Genomic DNA, 15835 nt, shown 5'->3' with positions numbered 1-15835 from the left:
GGGTAAGCGTGGTTGCCTCTCACCCAGTCGGCCTGGGTTTGATCCCAGAAGGTCCTGGTGGCAAATTTTGAGACGAGATTTGTCTGATCACGCCTTCCGTCGGACGGGAAGTAAATGTTGGCCCCGGACTAACCTAAAAAGGTTAGGTCGTTAGCTCAGTCCAGGTGCAGGAGTCGTCTCCCTGGGTCCTGCCTCGGTAGAGTCGCTGGTAGGCAGTTGGACTAACAATCCAAAGGTTGTCGGTTCGAATCCCGGGTTGGATGGAAGCTAAGGTGTAAAAAGAGGTTTGCAATTGCCTCAACAATTAAGCCTTCGGACACTTAGTTTCGAGTAGGAATCTCGCAATCGAGAACGCCGAGGCAATGCTGTAGAGCGAATAAGTAGATTTTTTTGATTTAGTTATTTTTGCCTAAGGAATCGAGTCAGAGGGTATCTCTAATTTCGTTTTTTATTGTAACCCTAACAAAAACGGAATTTTTCGGACAAACTTTTACTTTGAATTGCTATATTTTGAAATCGGTAAGGCCGATGCAAATATTTAAAAAAGTTTTTGTCCCTCGGCCCTGGCCGAGGTCAAGGGGGGGGGGGGGGCAAAAAAATAAAAAAAAATAAAAATTTAAGTAACAAGCCATAATCTTCACATTTAAATGAAAAAAGTGTTTTAAAATTCATTTTACACTAGTTCAGTTGTTTTGCAATCATTAGTTTTCAAAAAATCTAAGATCTGACAAAAACAAAAATTGTATCGAAAAAAAAGATTTTGCATCGAAAATTTTCAAAAAATCTTAAGATTTTTTAATAAACCCAAACATGCTAAACATGATTTTAAACGCAGGAGAATGTATTTTAATTTGATTTCAGCTGGTTGCACTTGAATTTTCATAGAAATTTTGAAGTTTATTGTAAAAATATTTTTCGGGCCAATTTTGAAGGGGGGGGGGGGGGGGGTGACAAAAACTTTCAAAAATATTTGTACCAGCCTAATCAAAAATTTTTAATTGCAAAATCACTATTGAGCAATTCCAGCTCGAATCAGAATTTTTTAGTACTTTTGTACCCGACCCTCATCAAATTCAATGAATTCTTCCTAGTCTATATAAGCCTTTTTTGTAAATGGAGCCAATTGTACTCAAAAATAACATTTGAGAAGGGCGTAAGTTATTTAAATATTTTTGTATTTTGTAATTTAAATATTGCTGTATCTCGAAGCCGTTGCTTCGTATCAAAAAGTGGTCAAAGGAAATTGCAGGTCCATAGAGATATCTACGCGCGAGAGTATGTTAGTTCGTAACAAAATTGACACGCAGACATAGGCAAATCGAGTAGAATGATTCGTCTGTCAAAATCAGCTGTGTCCTTTGTTATACCACGAGCACGTGGTAAACAGCTGGTTTTTACAGGCGATTGATCTACTCGATTTGCCTATGTATGTGTAAAAATAGTATAAACAAAATCAGCTGCTTGGAATTCAACCAATCACAATTGATCAAAACCAAAACAATACTTTGAATACAAACACTAACACAGAATTATGGTGTGCGTGAGAGAAACCGTGGAGATCTCTATAGAGATCTCCACGGATTCTCTCACGCACATTATGTTTCTGTGTTAGTATTTGTATTTAAAGTATAGAGTTATCTACGTGCGCATGTATTGCGTGTACGTACACGAAAAAAGTGAGGTTAAATTTTGTACCAGCCAGCAAAACAAATGGTGTGCTAGTGTGCGTGAGATCGGGCTTAGATAGCTCTATTGTTTTGGTTTTGATCGATTGTGATTCGCGATTAAAAGCTCAAAAATTCCGACAGATGGCGCAAAGCATCGAAGAATGACGATTCAAATTTTCGCTGTTCGGTTACATAGGAATGCAAACTTAAAATTGAATTTACAGCTCTTAGAACAACTTTTGAGAAAAAATTCAAGTAGTACGAGTGTAAACTTTTTGCCCTCTATAAATTAACGCAATAAAAAAAATTTGGAAAAAAAATAATTTTGAAAAAATAATATTGTTTAAAATGATAGAGCCTCAAAAGTTAACAAAGTATCAGCTCGAATTTTTGCTCAAAAGTTGGTTTGAACGCTGGAATTTAACAAATCAGAATTCGCATACATAACCTCAAAGGGCGGAAATCTCAATCGACATTCTTCGCTCTGTTCTGCTACTCAACACTAGGTGTCGCATGTCGTTTGGCTCTTGAACGGCAATTGGCTGAATTCCAAGCAGCTACTCGATTTGCCTATGTCTGCGTGTAACTAAACTCCAAACTAACACACTCTCGCGCGTGGATATCTCTATAGAGTTATCTAAGCCCGCTCTCACGCAAACTAGCACACCATTTGATTTGCTGTTCGGTACAAAATTTAACCTCACTTTTTTTCGTGTACGTACACGCAATACATGCGCACGTAGATAATTCTATGGACGGGAAAAAAATACACTGAAAGAAAAATACACGCCACTTCTATGAGATTGTTTTTTTAAGTTTACAAGTTAAATTTTAAGGTGATGTCACGATTTTTTTCGTTCAATTTTTTTGAGGAAATAGCTGGAAATAGCCTAAGATGTTGCAAAAAGACTCACGAAAAATGCAGGATGCTATGTCTCTCCTGAAAAAATACATAAACCAAGGAAATAGGACGAGCTTTCCAGTAAAAATATTTTCGAGACTGAAAGCCACAAAAAACTATTTTTTCAACATTTTTGTTTTTAAAAACGCTGAAGAGCAATTCCAGCTCAAATCAGGAATTTTTCTGGTGCTTTTGTACCCGACCCTCTCCGATTTCAATGAAACTTTGTAGACATGTTATCCTAGGCCTATATAAGCCATTTTTGTCTATGTGAAGCCAATTGTACTCGAAAATAACATTTGAGAAGAGCGTAAGTTATTTAAATATTTTTGTATTTTGCAATTTAAAAAGTACTGTATCGTTGCATTGTATCAAAAAGGGGTAGGAAATTGGATGGGCTTTCTGAAAAAATACACTGAAATAAAAATACACGCCACTTCTATGAGATGTTTTGATTTTTAAGTTTAAAAGTCAAATTTTAAGGTGATGTCCTCGGTGATGTCACGTTTTTTTTTCGTTCAAATTTGTTTAGGAAATAGCCTAAGATGTAACAAAAAGACTGACGAAAAATGCAGGATGGTATGTCTCTCTTAAAAAAATACAAAAATCATTTACTAAAACTGTTTTTTTGAAAAATGATCTAAACGTCAATTTAAAAAAAAAAAAAACCGATAGTGGGAATCGATTTGCCAGACAAAGGTTTTTTGGAGGTGTTTGGCAATTTCTATATGACAGACTTGATTTTTTCAGTCTCGAAAATATTTTTACTGGAACGCTCGTCCCATTTCCCATAAGTTTGCCTTTGGAACATTTCTGCGAACAGGGGAAGTATACTCGTTTTAACCTAGCGTTTGCGTAAATGAGCTATTACTTTGAGGGAAATGTGATATTCCATCCACGTGAAATGAAACCCTTTCAACATTACAGTTTTTTTTTCATCCGTTGTATTACGAGTTCACATTGACCAAATACAGTTATTGTACGCCAGTAGATAGTTTTATAATATAATCAGTTTCTGGTCGGTTGGCTCTCCGCTGTATAAGTGTATTAGAAGTAGATTCGTCCCGACTTTTTCTGTTTGTTTCTTGTTTTCCTCTCTTTATGACACATTGATTTCCTTCTCTCCTACTGACCCTATCACTTATCAAACTAGCTTGCGTGTGAGTGAGTGTGTTTAAATGTCCTTGTGCACGTGTTGCATCGAAAGAAAAAACCCTTAACAAAATAATGTACTTTGTGGCTCAAATCTAAAACGTAACTTTTGCGTTATTTAAAATTATATAATTGGTGGGTTTAAAATTATAAAACTCTCTCGTTTTTGTGTGTGTGTGTTTGTTTTTTTGTACGTTCCTTTGCGTTTCTCGAGTGGGATTTTTTTCACAGGCTGAAAACATTGCACGCCCTTTTTTGTGTGGCTAAGCCGAACCTAATTTCATAAGTGATTTTAAGTGTGTTTTTTGTTTGCGTTTTTGGAAGTTAAGAAGGAGAAATTTTAAAATATAGTTAGTGAGCTTTCAGTTTGATTCGAGTAGTTTTTGTGCACGTTGAATCTCATCTTCTTTTTTGTGTGTCGCTTCCGCCGATCGATATACGTAATATATGTTTTTTTTAGGTATATAGTTTTTACATACTGTTTCTTGTTGTAAAGTAAGTCCTCGTCTGTAGTTTGAGTTGTTCAGAAAAAAGTTTGTAGAATATATAATACAAATAGCTACCTTAGTACACGATTACAAAAGAAAAGTCCAACTCACCCTCTCTTACTTTCGTCTCTTGGTGAAACACTGGCTGCGGGGCTTCCGTTTGCGCTGTTTGCGTTGCTGCTTCTTCACCGTCTTTTTCGCCCCCGGTTTTCGGTTTCGGTGCATCAGCTTCTGGTGCAGGGCCAGCTTGTACCGGCGCGCGAACGCTGCCCCGCAGTGCTGGCACCGGTCGGTGGCCGCACCTTGACCGTGGCGCCACCGCTGGTGCAGAATCAGCGAAGTCTTGGTGTGATAGTGGCAGTTGTCCGGTGCCACGTGCTGGTTCTGGCAGATTCGACAGCACAGCCGCCGCGTGATCAGGCGGATCATGTGCTTGTCGCGGATATCGCCAACGGAGCGCTCCGACGACGGCGGTTGATCGACCTTGCGCGGGGCTTGCTGCTTGCGACGTTTCTCCTCCTTGATGAAGATCACGTCTTCGTCGTCGTTGGGCTTTTTGGCCGTCGTCGCCGTGGAGTTGAGCGTGCTGATCGACACTTCCGTGTGATTGCGCAGAAACTCGGCCAACGAGAAGCTCTTCTCGGCCACGATGACGCGGTCCTCCCGGCGGGGATCCTTCTCGACGCCGAGCACCGGCTTGCAGAACGCCGCCGTTAAAAACATATTCTGGTACGACGGTTTCTTGTACATGACTCTATCAAAAATAGCTTCGTTTATATTCTTATTGTTAACGCTACTATTGTTATTGTTGCTGCTGCTGTTGTTGTTCCGTTCAATTCCGTTGCCGGTATCGCTGGCGGCCGCAGCCGCCGCCGTAACGGTCAAATCGATAACCTTGCCCCCGACGGCCACGCTTCGGTTCGGTTGCTTCTGGCCAAGGTTCTCCTTGTCGTTGCGGGAGCTGCTCTTGCGACGACGTTTCGCATCGTTCTGGGCCTGGTTTGTACTATTTTGGTTCGTGTTCTGGACTATGGCTGGTGGTGGTTGTGGTGGATGACTCGCGGGAGGCGAACTGAGGATCGACGACGCCGACTTTTGCTGCTGCTGGAGTTGCAGATGCTGCTGGGCGACGGCGGCCGTGGCCAACAGCTGCAGCAGCGACAGATGCTCCTCGGACAAGTGGTTCGGGGTCGCCGTCGTCGACGCCACCACCGGAGGGGACGTCGATGGTGAACGGGACGACGCCGAGGACAGTGGTGGAGAAGATGGTTGATCGTTGCTGCTATCGATGCTGCTGCTGTTGCTGTCGCTGTTGTGGTTGGCGTGATACTGGCGATGGGTTCCGCCTCCCGCGTTATGAAAATCCTGCGTGACGGATGTTTTGTTGCGGCCGAGGGCCTGCATGCTGAGCAAGCTGAAAAGGAGAAGGAAGAAAAGGTGGTAATCAGTATGTATATGTTTAAAACTAAATCAATCAAAAATAAATTTATTTTTATAAACAAATTAACAAATCTGTTGAAATAGCTATTTTTTTAACAAGACGAGTTTAAAACAAGTAAACAGCATTATAAAATAAATCGCAAACAATCGTCAAAAACAACGGGTTGGAAAGACTTATTTAGGACGTTGTCAATTTTTTTATGACTTTTTAAAATAAGAATCAAATATTCTGTAATTCTGTTTTTTCGGAATAAAGTAAAAAACAAATATTGTTATCGCAAAGAACGTAAACTTTTAAAAATATTAGAAGCAGCCAATTAAATTTTTAAATTTGAGGATCTTAAAAATTTTTTTTTTAAATTTTAGCGTTTTTTTACACCTAAACTGCCGTTCTACTCATAATTGTCCCATGTAAGTTTTGGACGATTTTGACTTTATGACATTTTTAAGTTTAGTCTGATGTGTACTTTAAGAAAAACACATAAAATCTGGTACTTTGTTCGGAAACTCATTAAAAACAACACCAAGTCTGTTTGTCCTAACGTTAAACTTATACGCATAATAGGGCGAATAGGAACCCACGGGACAATTATGCGTAGAAACACAGATATCGGTGGAAAAATTTCAATCGCTTTTTTCTCATTTGCATTTTTTGAACATGGGACAATTATGCGTAGAACGGCAGTAAACTCCTAAGCTCCAGAAAATTGGAAGATACCATATAAATTTTCCCCGTTTTCTCGAGCTTGGGAATGTAGGTGTTAATTTTTGATGTTTTAACAAAATTTAAATTCTGGGGAATTTTGAAAAAAATAGATTTTTTTTAACTTTGAATTTTATGTTTTTGATTTGAACCTTTAACTTTCTAAAATTATTTTTTAATTTTTTTTTTCATTTTTTGGAAGTTTTAAAACTTTTGAGATTGCAAATATTCTAAACTCTGAACTATTTTTTTTTATTTTATGAATTTTTAATTTAGGTATTTTAATTTTTAAAATTTAGCATTTTATTTTGAATTTATACCGGTAATGTAATATTAATGATTTAATGATTTTTTTTTTTAATTTGAAGCTTTAAAAGTTTTAAATTTGGAAATTTTATTTTTTTTTTACATTGTTCCACTATCCATCGCGCTGGGCACAACATTTTTTTTAATTTAGATTTAAAATTTTAAAATTTCATTTAAAATGTGAATTTAAGATTTTTTTGCCTTTCTTACTAAAGAAAGGTATAGGTTTTACTTTAAGCCAGGACGTCATTTCCATCTTCGTAAATATGTCGTTTCAGCATGAATTTTAATCGGAAAAATCGCCAAAAAATCACACTGCATCGATTTTCGACGCTCTATCGATTCACCTTGACAGAACTCGTCTATCTCAAACCCTCGAATTTTGAGAAAATAAATTCCGTGGAGGTCGAGTGATGTTCGTATGTGGTAAAATTTGGCAAAATTTTGTGTCGCGCCGTTCTCAGTTCCCATAAATCCGATTTTGATTCTTCTAAATGCAGATGAAAGCTAGCGTGCTGAACCTGGGCGAGTTGCCGAGACCTTCGCCAACATTTTTCGTTTCTAATTTTATTCGAAATTTCTTTCTACATTCATAGTACAGACCATGAGTAAGCATCTGAAACAAATTTGACATCTATCGGCAATCCGGATCAATTTTTAGAACGATTTACGACGCTTCGTCGCCAAGTCGACAAGTTGTCAAGTTGAGCTTCGAATACTTGTTTTGCTCGACTTATACTCGTTTGTAGTAGCTTGTCTACCGATGTTTCCTTCAACATGAAAGATATCGTAGCTTCTCGTTTTTTTTGTCCTGTCCGTTTTGCATATCTGTCCAATGTTTATGCTAAAACTTTTGTGACATAGGACATTCATCCGGCTACAATCAATTTGTTTCCCGTTTGCTCCTAAAATCGCCTAAAAGTAGATTCCATTTTTTCGTGATTTCATAAGTTAATTGAACAGGGTGCAATTTGGCGCCCTCAGCAGGGCCCAAGAGAAACATTGCATTGCTCTATAACTTGTTCCGTTTTGATGATTCTTTCCTCTTTCTAGATGTTGCTACGTTGCTGGGTCGCTGTTCGTTTTATGCATCGCTAGCATACAATGACCGGTGTAATGGTATATCAGGGTCCGGTCTGAGTTAGAAGTAAATATTTTTTGTTCGCTGCGATAATTAAATTTATTGCGGCTGGAGTGGCTATTTATTGCCAAATAATCAAAAAATAAACCCGCAGTAGGGGTGAAATTAGGTCAAAATTAATTTTTTATGGACTTTGCAATTTCACAGTCTTTTCAATGAAACTTGATCCTGTTTGAAGGGTTTTGTAGGAGACAACTCAAATAACGTTTTCTGAAAATGTCACATTCTTTATATGTACGGTTAAACATATTCTTTTGGTGAAAATTGCGTTTTTTATTTCTTTTGGAAAACATATCATTTATAATACTTTGCTTTCGTCATATTCTTTTGTGCTGACGTTATAAATAAACAAAGTCGATGTTATGAATTGAAAGAAGTTCTATCATTGTTATATTCTTTAGTAAGAAAGGCTCTATCTCACCCCAGGTGGGATTAAATCGGGTTTTTGTTTATGAATAGAATTTCGAATTTTAGGATTTAGAAATAGTATTTTTTTTATTTTGGCCTTTTTTAATGTTTTAAATTTGAGAATTTTTTATACAATATTAAAATCTTGGGAAATTTTGAGACACATTTAAAATTTGCTAATTTTTAATTTTAATTTTTTAAATTTTGAGTCTCCTCCTTAAATTTTCTGAATTTTGCAATTCTGTAATTTCGGAAAATGAAATTTTAAATTTTTGAATTTTGAAATGTTTTGTTTTAATTTTAGCGTTTTTTAATTTGAGAATTTTAACAATATTTTGAAAAATTTTAGAAACTTTGAAATTTTGAATTTAGATTTTTTGAACTTTGAATGAAAAATTTTCTGAAACTATAATTTTTATTTTTTTTTATATTTTTGAAGTTTTTAAATTTGGCAGATTTTGAGGGGGGTCCCTCATAAACTGGGGCGACATAAACTTTGAAAAATATTTACAACGGCCAACTCAATTTTTAAATTTTAGGATTTTGAAATCTTTTTTTTATTTCAGATTTTTTTCAAAAATATTTGATTTTTTTGGTACATTGAGGTTTTTTTTAAATTTTGAATTTTATGTTTTGGATTTTAAAAATTTCGAATCTTAAGTTTTCTGAAATTCATGTTTATGTTTTTGAAGTTTTTTATCTCTGAACATCAAATTTTCAAATTCTTGTCTTTAAAATGAAAAAAAATTAGATTTAGGTATTTTAATTTTAATTTTTATCTATTTTTTGAATTTTTGATTTATTTTTAAGTTCTTGATTTTTGTAAATTTCCGAAACTTTGAATTATTACTTTTTTTATTTTAAATGCTAGAATTTATTTTTTATTTTTTAATTCTAGAGTTTTGTAGTTTTTTTAAATGGAGTACGCAATTTGAGTGGTAGTTTGACTCTTCGCTCCATAATAAATACATTGTTCCACTATCAATCGCTTCGTCAACATCTTTTAATTTAGATTAAAAACATAAAAAATAATTTAAAATGTTTGAACTGTAGAGTTTTTCAATTAATAATTTTTTTTAAATAATTGAAAGTTAAAATTTATGATTTTGAAATGCATTTTTTAAATTTCAGAATCTTTAACAAAATTTAAATTTTGGGGAATTTTGAGAAATTTTTAAATTTAGATTTTAGGTTTTATATTTTTAAAATTTTATAACAAAAATTTTCTGAAATTATTATTTCTCAGTATATAATTTAATATTTTTGAAGTTTTTAGTTTTTTGATCTTAAATTTTTTAAAATTTTGATTTTTAAATCTTTAATTTTTATAAATTTTATTTTCAAGTATTTAAATTTTTAAAATATAAAATTTTGTTTTAAATTTGTCTAATAAAAAAACAAGAACCGCTATCTTATTTTTAACTGTCGAATATAAGTATGACCCTTAAACTGCCGTTCTACGCATAATTGTCCCATGTTCAAAAAAGTGGAACTGAGAAAAACGCGATTGAAATTTTTCGATCGATTTCTGTGTTTCTACGCATAATTGTCCCGTGGGTTCCTATTCGCCCTATGTGTCCCTAATCGCCCCAGTTAGCAATTTATCACCCTTATTTGTAATTATCTTGATATACAACTGGTAAACAAGACATAATGCTTAGTAAAACTGATGATTCCGTGTTAGAAAATACTTGGTGGGACAATTATGCGTAGAAGTTTAACGATGGGACAAACAGACTTGGTGTTGTTTTTAATGAGTTTGCGAACAAAGTACCAGATTTTATGTTTTTTTCTTAAAGTACACATCAAACTAAACTTAAAAATGTCATAAAGTCAACTTCGTCCAAAACTGACATGGGACAATTATGCGTAGAACGGCAGTAAACTACTCTAAACTGATTTTTAAATGTCTAGATCCAAGATAACTGCTAAAATGGCGATGATGAAATATTGAGAAAATGCGTTTAGTAATTCAATCATATTTGTATTTGAAAATGACCACACATGTTTGGAAAAAAGGCACCTTTTTCAAGTTATACCATGTTTTGTTTTTTTTTGCAACTTAAAAATACGAAGGAAAAGCACTGCAGCCAATTTTCGTTTTTTGACTTTGTTTATCGGGATTTTTTCTAAAGTTGTATTTTTTGAGAAAACAGGTATTCTAATCTAATCTAATCTAATCTAATCGAAAACAAGCGCAGCCAGTCTGAAGAAAGCATCCTGGAAGAACTTGTAGTTTTTTAGAAAACAGGTATTACTGATAAAAGTCTACAAACTCATGAATGCATCTCAGAATAAAAAAATCATATTGAATAAACATTTTTAATGTGCAGAAAAGAACGGTATCAACAGATTTACAAAACCTTTTTTTTCAAAATTCTAGTCAACTCAAGATTAACACGGAGCGAAACAAGAACACACAAAACCAAACCAAGACTTTACCAACAGACCAAAAAAACGCTGCAAAAGCGAACCAAAAAGCGAACGAACGAAAAAAGGATCAACCACGAGCAAGCAACGAAACAACCAACAGAACAACTGCGCGCACACTCCATACCGGGCGTAATCTTCCGAGTCGCTTCCGTCCGCCTCCAGATAGCTGTACAAAAGTTCGGATCCCCGCTTCCGGTGCACTTTCGCTATCCAGTGATGTTGTTGTTGCTGTTGTTGCGGAATCTGCTGCTGCTGCTGGTTCTGATTCTGATTATGTTGAAGGTGATTTTGCTGCTGCTGCTGATGGTGATTGTGAGGGGTGGTCACCTGCCCAACCCCTCCACCTAGCCCGTTTCCCGACACGACCGTTACGGTGCCGCCGTTGGCCGCCAGATGCTGGTTGATGGTGTCGATCAGGTTGGACGCGTTGCTGTTGGTGAGGATGTTCCCGGTCGACGGGATGGCCGATGTCGACGTTGTCGTTTGGTACAGGATGGTGGTGTTGGTACTGCTGCTGTTGTTGACGACCGATGTTCTACCGCGAGGATCGGATTGGGGTCGGTGTCGTCGGGGGAAGGCATATTTGCGTTTCAAAGAGATGGGGAACGGTTTCTTTAAATTATTAATTTGGTTAGACGATGGGTTGAAGACAGTCAGTTTGGGGGGTGAAAATTTCGAACCAAAGATCAACGCCAAAAAACAATTTCTACGACAAATGGCTACCAAAAGAAAAGAAACGCTGAACGAAAACGCAACGCTACAAAACTCTGCTCACCCGAAGGAATTCCCACTGCTGGTCGGGTTGTTCCCGTGGAGATTGTTCGGAACGAAGGTGTTCCCAAGGCTTCGGAGGACATTCCCGGTGCTGCCACCGCCGATTGGCGAAGTGGCCGGCTTCACTGGTTTGGCCGGTTCGTTAGGACTAGCGTGTCAAACGTCAAACTTGGCATTAAAATCTAAATTTAGGGAGTGATTAAGCGAAACTTACTGTGAGTCCTGCATGTGAGCGTTCAGCTGGTCCTGGTCCTCGGCGAAGAAGGTGCACTTGCTGCAGGCCTTCTTGTTGTGCACCTTGAAGACGTGCGTCGCGAGCCGCTCCGAGCGGGCCGCCTTGTAGTCGCACAGCATACACACGTACGGCTTGGTGTGGGTGTTGAGGTGCCGCTTGAGGCCCCAGTTGTCAGCACCTGGCAAAGAGAGAAAATTTGAGATGAGTTTGCAATAAATCTATAAAAATAGAACATAATTTTTGATGATATTAATAAGTAAGATCTTTCCATAGCATCACAGCTCGTATGGCACGCCGACGAATTTATTATTTCCTTTCACTTCGTACAAGAATGCTTCAAGCTCTCCCCCGCAACAGTCCCGTCCCGACAGCTCGACGCTTTATCCCTACACCTGCTCCGACTCCTACTCCGTCCCCTCCTCCTCCGCCTGCTTCTTCCACAGCAGGTAACCGGTGGCGTATCCTGTCCCGGATCCTGCCGCAGCAGCGGCGCATCACTCGAACATCCCGTACAGCCCCCAATCCCACCACATCCTCCACCGGCCGCCGAGTCAAAATGTCCGCACTGCTTGAGCGGACACTTGCAGACCTTCCGCGGCGTCGGACGGCACGCGTCACCCATGCCACACCGCGGCCGCGAACTCGGCCCCGCCGTCGCACCACCCGTAAAGTGCTGACATCTCTGCAGCGGGCACTTGCCGTGGCACGAGTCGCAAAACACGTGATCCGCTGCGGCCATCCGAAGCAACGCATCGCTCGAAGAACCCCCGTAAGTCCCGCCGGCATGCCTCAGCAGAACCTGCTCGATCAGCGTGTCCGATTCGTTGGACGAGTCCTTCCGGGCGCCTTGCTGGTACTGCTCAACGGAGGACTGTTCCAACGACGAACAGTCACGAACACTGCGGAACGAACTCGCCGTTGACCCCGCGCTCATCGCCATCGTCTGGTACGACACCGGATCCTCAAACTGGGTTGCCTCGCTGATCTTGCCGAACCACGGCATCGAGGACGTCCCCACGCACTGGTCCAGTGCGGTGCTCTGCAGCAGGGCCTCCTCCTTGCAGCGACTGCACCGGCACTGAACAAGCTTCGGAGCCTGCACGGCTATGGTATTCTGCTGTTGCAGTTTGAGTTTGCGCTTCAGTTCGGTGACCAACCTCCGCAGACGTTCCTTGTTCGGGTAGCTGGAACTGTTGTAATACTTGCTGCAGATTTGGTTAATGTTGCAGTCCGAGTAGTCTCGCGAGCCGATTATCTCCTGCGTCAGGTGGTACAGGAACAGCGAAAGTTCGCGCTCCTCTTCGTTGCTGGAATTGGGTAATTTTTGACGATTTTCGAAAATTGCTAAAGATTTCCAACTTACGATATGGTTTCCATTTAAAAACTGTAAAATTTTGCTTATTTTTGTGTATTTACATTTCAAATTGACAAATAAAGTTGGAAGTTTAAAAAAGCAGCCTACTTGTACTTCGTGCACTTTCCACTTTCGCAAAAAAAAGGTTTTTTAGTGATTATTCTAGAGTTTTATTTGAAAAGTCCTATCAAACACAATAGCTTATATGAACTAAAAAAAACTCTAGATTTTGTTAATTCTTTTCCTACTATCTGATGATGTTGGTATCATAAGCTAAGTTGTAGGGTTATAAGGTTATAATCAAGTCTATTCGGAAAACCAGATTTAACAAAATGTCAAATCAAAAAAAGAAAAGAATAAGCAAAAAAAAACAGAAACTTGAAAACGATGCACTTAAATAAAAAAAATAACACAAAAGAACTTTTCGATTGCAAACAAGGTTTCTTTTACCGTTTGTCACACCCACACCAATCGCTACTGAATACTCTCTCTTTGCTCTCCCTCTCACTCCGATCGGGTAGTGCAGCGAATGGCTCGGAGAGGCTGATTGCGCTATGTCGATCAAAGTTGACTCGAAATAGTCTGCGATCCAACTGCTTTAAATCAATATTATTGCAATTTTATTGATAACACAACATCCAAGACACATTAGACAGAAATTTCCGCAAAGCCAAATATAAATTGACGGCAAACTGTGGTAGTGCAGTGAGCGCCTCGACGGTATTTTGTTAGATTCTCCCCTCGCTGATCATATTCACTTGTGACTCGGGTCGACGGACGGAGTAGATTTGTTCGGCGATGAGTGAGTTATTTTCGATCATTGAGCCGAAAATCAGGACCCTTAATTGCAAATTCAAGTAAACCCCCGGCAAAAAAAAGATCTCAACTTAGTGAAGAATTAGGCAGAGTTTATCAACTCTTAGATGTCAGCATTTTTTGTCCATTGAAGCGTAAACAATCGTCAAAATCGACTTTTTGTAACAAAAAGTAAAAAAAAAACTTTTTTTTGCTGTAATCAGATTTAATAATTTGCATGCAGTACCAACTGATGCGCAATTATGAATAGATTTTTCTTTATTTTTCAAAAAATGAGTTTTTGGTGTAATTTTCTCATTTTTTTTTTTACAAAAACGGTTCTTTGAAAATACATTCTGCAATGTGAAAACATACAAATTCAGCTTTTTTGTGTGACCCAATCTCACCCTCAGACCCAATGTCACCCCTGATGACGGTACCATATTTTAGAAAATACTTTTATTTTTAATTTCGGAATCACGACGAAAAACTTTACATGGATCTTTGCTAAATTTGAGTTTTCTGTGTTAAATACATAACAAAATTTTCACAAAATACAGAGTGTTTTTTGAAAATACTCAAATTTTTATATTTAGCCATATGAGTATCAAACAACCGGGAATTTTCCATAGATTTGCAAATGCATTAGATTGTATGTGTAAGTAGTTAAAATTGTCAGGAAATACATATTTTTTTAATACTCAAATTTTATTAATTAACAGAATGGACATAAATCGACCCAACCAACATTTAACATGGAATTGAGTTTTGATTGTAAAAGACTATATTTTTTGAATAAAATACCGCACTTAAAAAAAAACTAAAAAGTAGAATATTTTCTAAAATATTTATTTACCTTGAATTTTTATGATTTGAAAAACAAGTATAAAACGACTCAAATTTTCATAATTTGCAAAAAGGGAATCAAACAAACATGAAATTTTCAATGGATTTTTACTGCATTGGCTGTTAAAGTTTAAAATACTCAAGCTTAAAAAAGTATTCAAAAAAAGTTAACATATATTATCGCATCATTCTATTTTTTTTTAAATAATTTACAAATAATCTGAACTCGATTATACGAAGACCTCGGAAAAAATCACTTCGGATAACATCGACCAACAAAATTTCTACGTAGACTCAACTCGATAGAAAGCATGAACTTTGGGGTCCCCAGAATCACGTGCATCTTGAATTTTTCAAAAATAGTTTGTTTGGACCGAATGGTTTTTCTCCAAAGTTTGTATGGAGAATTTGACTAAAATGAGGTCGCAGAACTCGAATTTGGTGTTTAAAATAAGAAAATTTCCGAAGTCCTACACAAGCCTTCCGGTAATCGAATTTAGGATAATCGAAATTTCGGATATTCGAGGCTTCGGACTGTATTGGAAGTAGGGGAAATATGCCCATTTTAAGCCTAAAATGCGGTCGTGTTTCTTGAAATTCAGTTAATCCAAGTACACCAACGAGTAGAGCAACTTTCTGTGAACATTTCTGTTTATTTTCACTTTTATCAAAAGTTATGCTATTCCTTTTACAAGCATTTAAAAAAAAATATTTCAAAAATGCATTCTAATCAGTCGAGTGCATTGGGCCACGCCCATTTTTCTATTTTCAGCTTAGTTCTTTTTTTCTTCCAGCGCTCTTTTGGGTCTGCTTAGTGATGCCAAAATTGATGAAATTTTTAAGCGAACACTCACGAAAAGGTGGCCACCCTTTGTTCTTTATTTGCCTTCGCTCCTCGCTCGGTTTTCTTCAGCCTTCGATTGAAATGGGTAGTCAAAATTGAAACGTCAAAAGACTTAGCGCGTTTGTTTTTTTGATGGTGCTTGCTAATTATTTACATTTTTCGGGATTATTTTTCAAGTGAGGTACTAACTAATTGGCAAAAGACCATGTTGCCGGTAGTTGGAAGCAATTTTATATCTTAAGCACTTTGAAATCGTTAGCGTAAGTGAAAAGATATTGATGGCGACTTTCGTTAAGCAGTTGACCTCTCTTCTTGCGTGAGGGTGTGTGTGCCACCAAAATGATGAGA

The 15835-nt window shown here is 37.5% G+C and overlaps 2 protein-coding genes across 7 annotated transcripts in view; both read right to left on the bottom strand.

Moving 5' to 3' along the window:
* Positions 1–3491: 3491 nt before the first annotated feature.
* Positions 3492–15835, bottom strand: part of LOC120415142 (protein charlatan) — a 68547-nt gene continuing 56203 nt past the window's right edge. For 4 of the 6 annotated variants that reach the window (XM_039576569.2, XM_039576570.2, XM_039576571.2 and 1 more), the window contains 4 exons: positions 11628–11826; positions 11415–11561; positions 10764–11174; positions 3492–5622 (listed from right to left, as the gene is read on the bottom strand). In XM_039576569.2, the coding sequence (XP_039432503.1) occupies positions 4326–5622; positions 10764–11174; positions 11415–11561; positions 11628–11826 (2054 nt within the window). In that variant the 3' untranslated portion in view covers positions 3492–4325. The remainder of the gene's footprint in view (positions 5623–10763; positions 11175–11414; positions 11562–11627; positions 11827–15835) is intronic. The other 2 variants (XM_039576574.2, XM_039576576.2) reach the window with 2 other exon arrangements.
* Positions 11875–13165, bottom strand: LOC120415144 (uncharacterized). Its single transcript, XM_039576578.2, has 2 exons — positions 13012–13165; positions 11875–12955 (listed from the first exon to the last, which is right to left on the bottom strand). Exons 1-2 carry the CDS (start codon positions 13023–13025, stop codon positions 11965–11967), a joined length of 1005 nt encoding a protein of 334 aa, XP_039432512.1. The 5' UTR covers positions 13026–13165; the 3' UTR covers positions 11875–11964.

The sequence above is a fragment of the Culex pipiens genome, chromosome 2 (assembly GCF_016801865.2).
Source record: "Culex pipiens pallens isolate TS chromosome 2, TS_CPP_V2, whole genome shotgun sequence".
Classification (NCBI taxonomy): Eukaryota; Metazoa; Arthropoda; class Insecta; order Diptera; family Culicidae; genus Culex; species Culex pipiens.
Note: the sequence above shows the minus strand (reverse complement) of the source record. Positions and strands in the feature narration are given on the sequence as shown.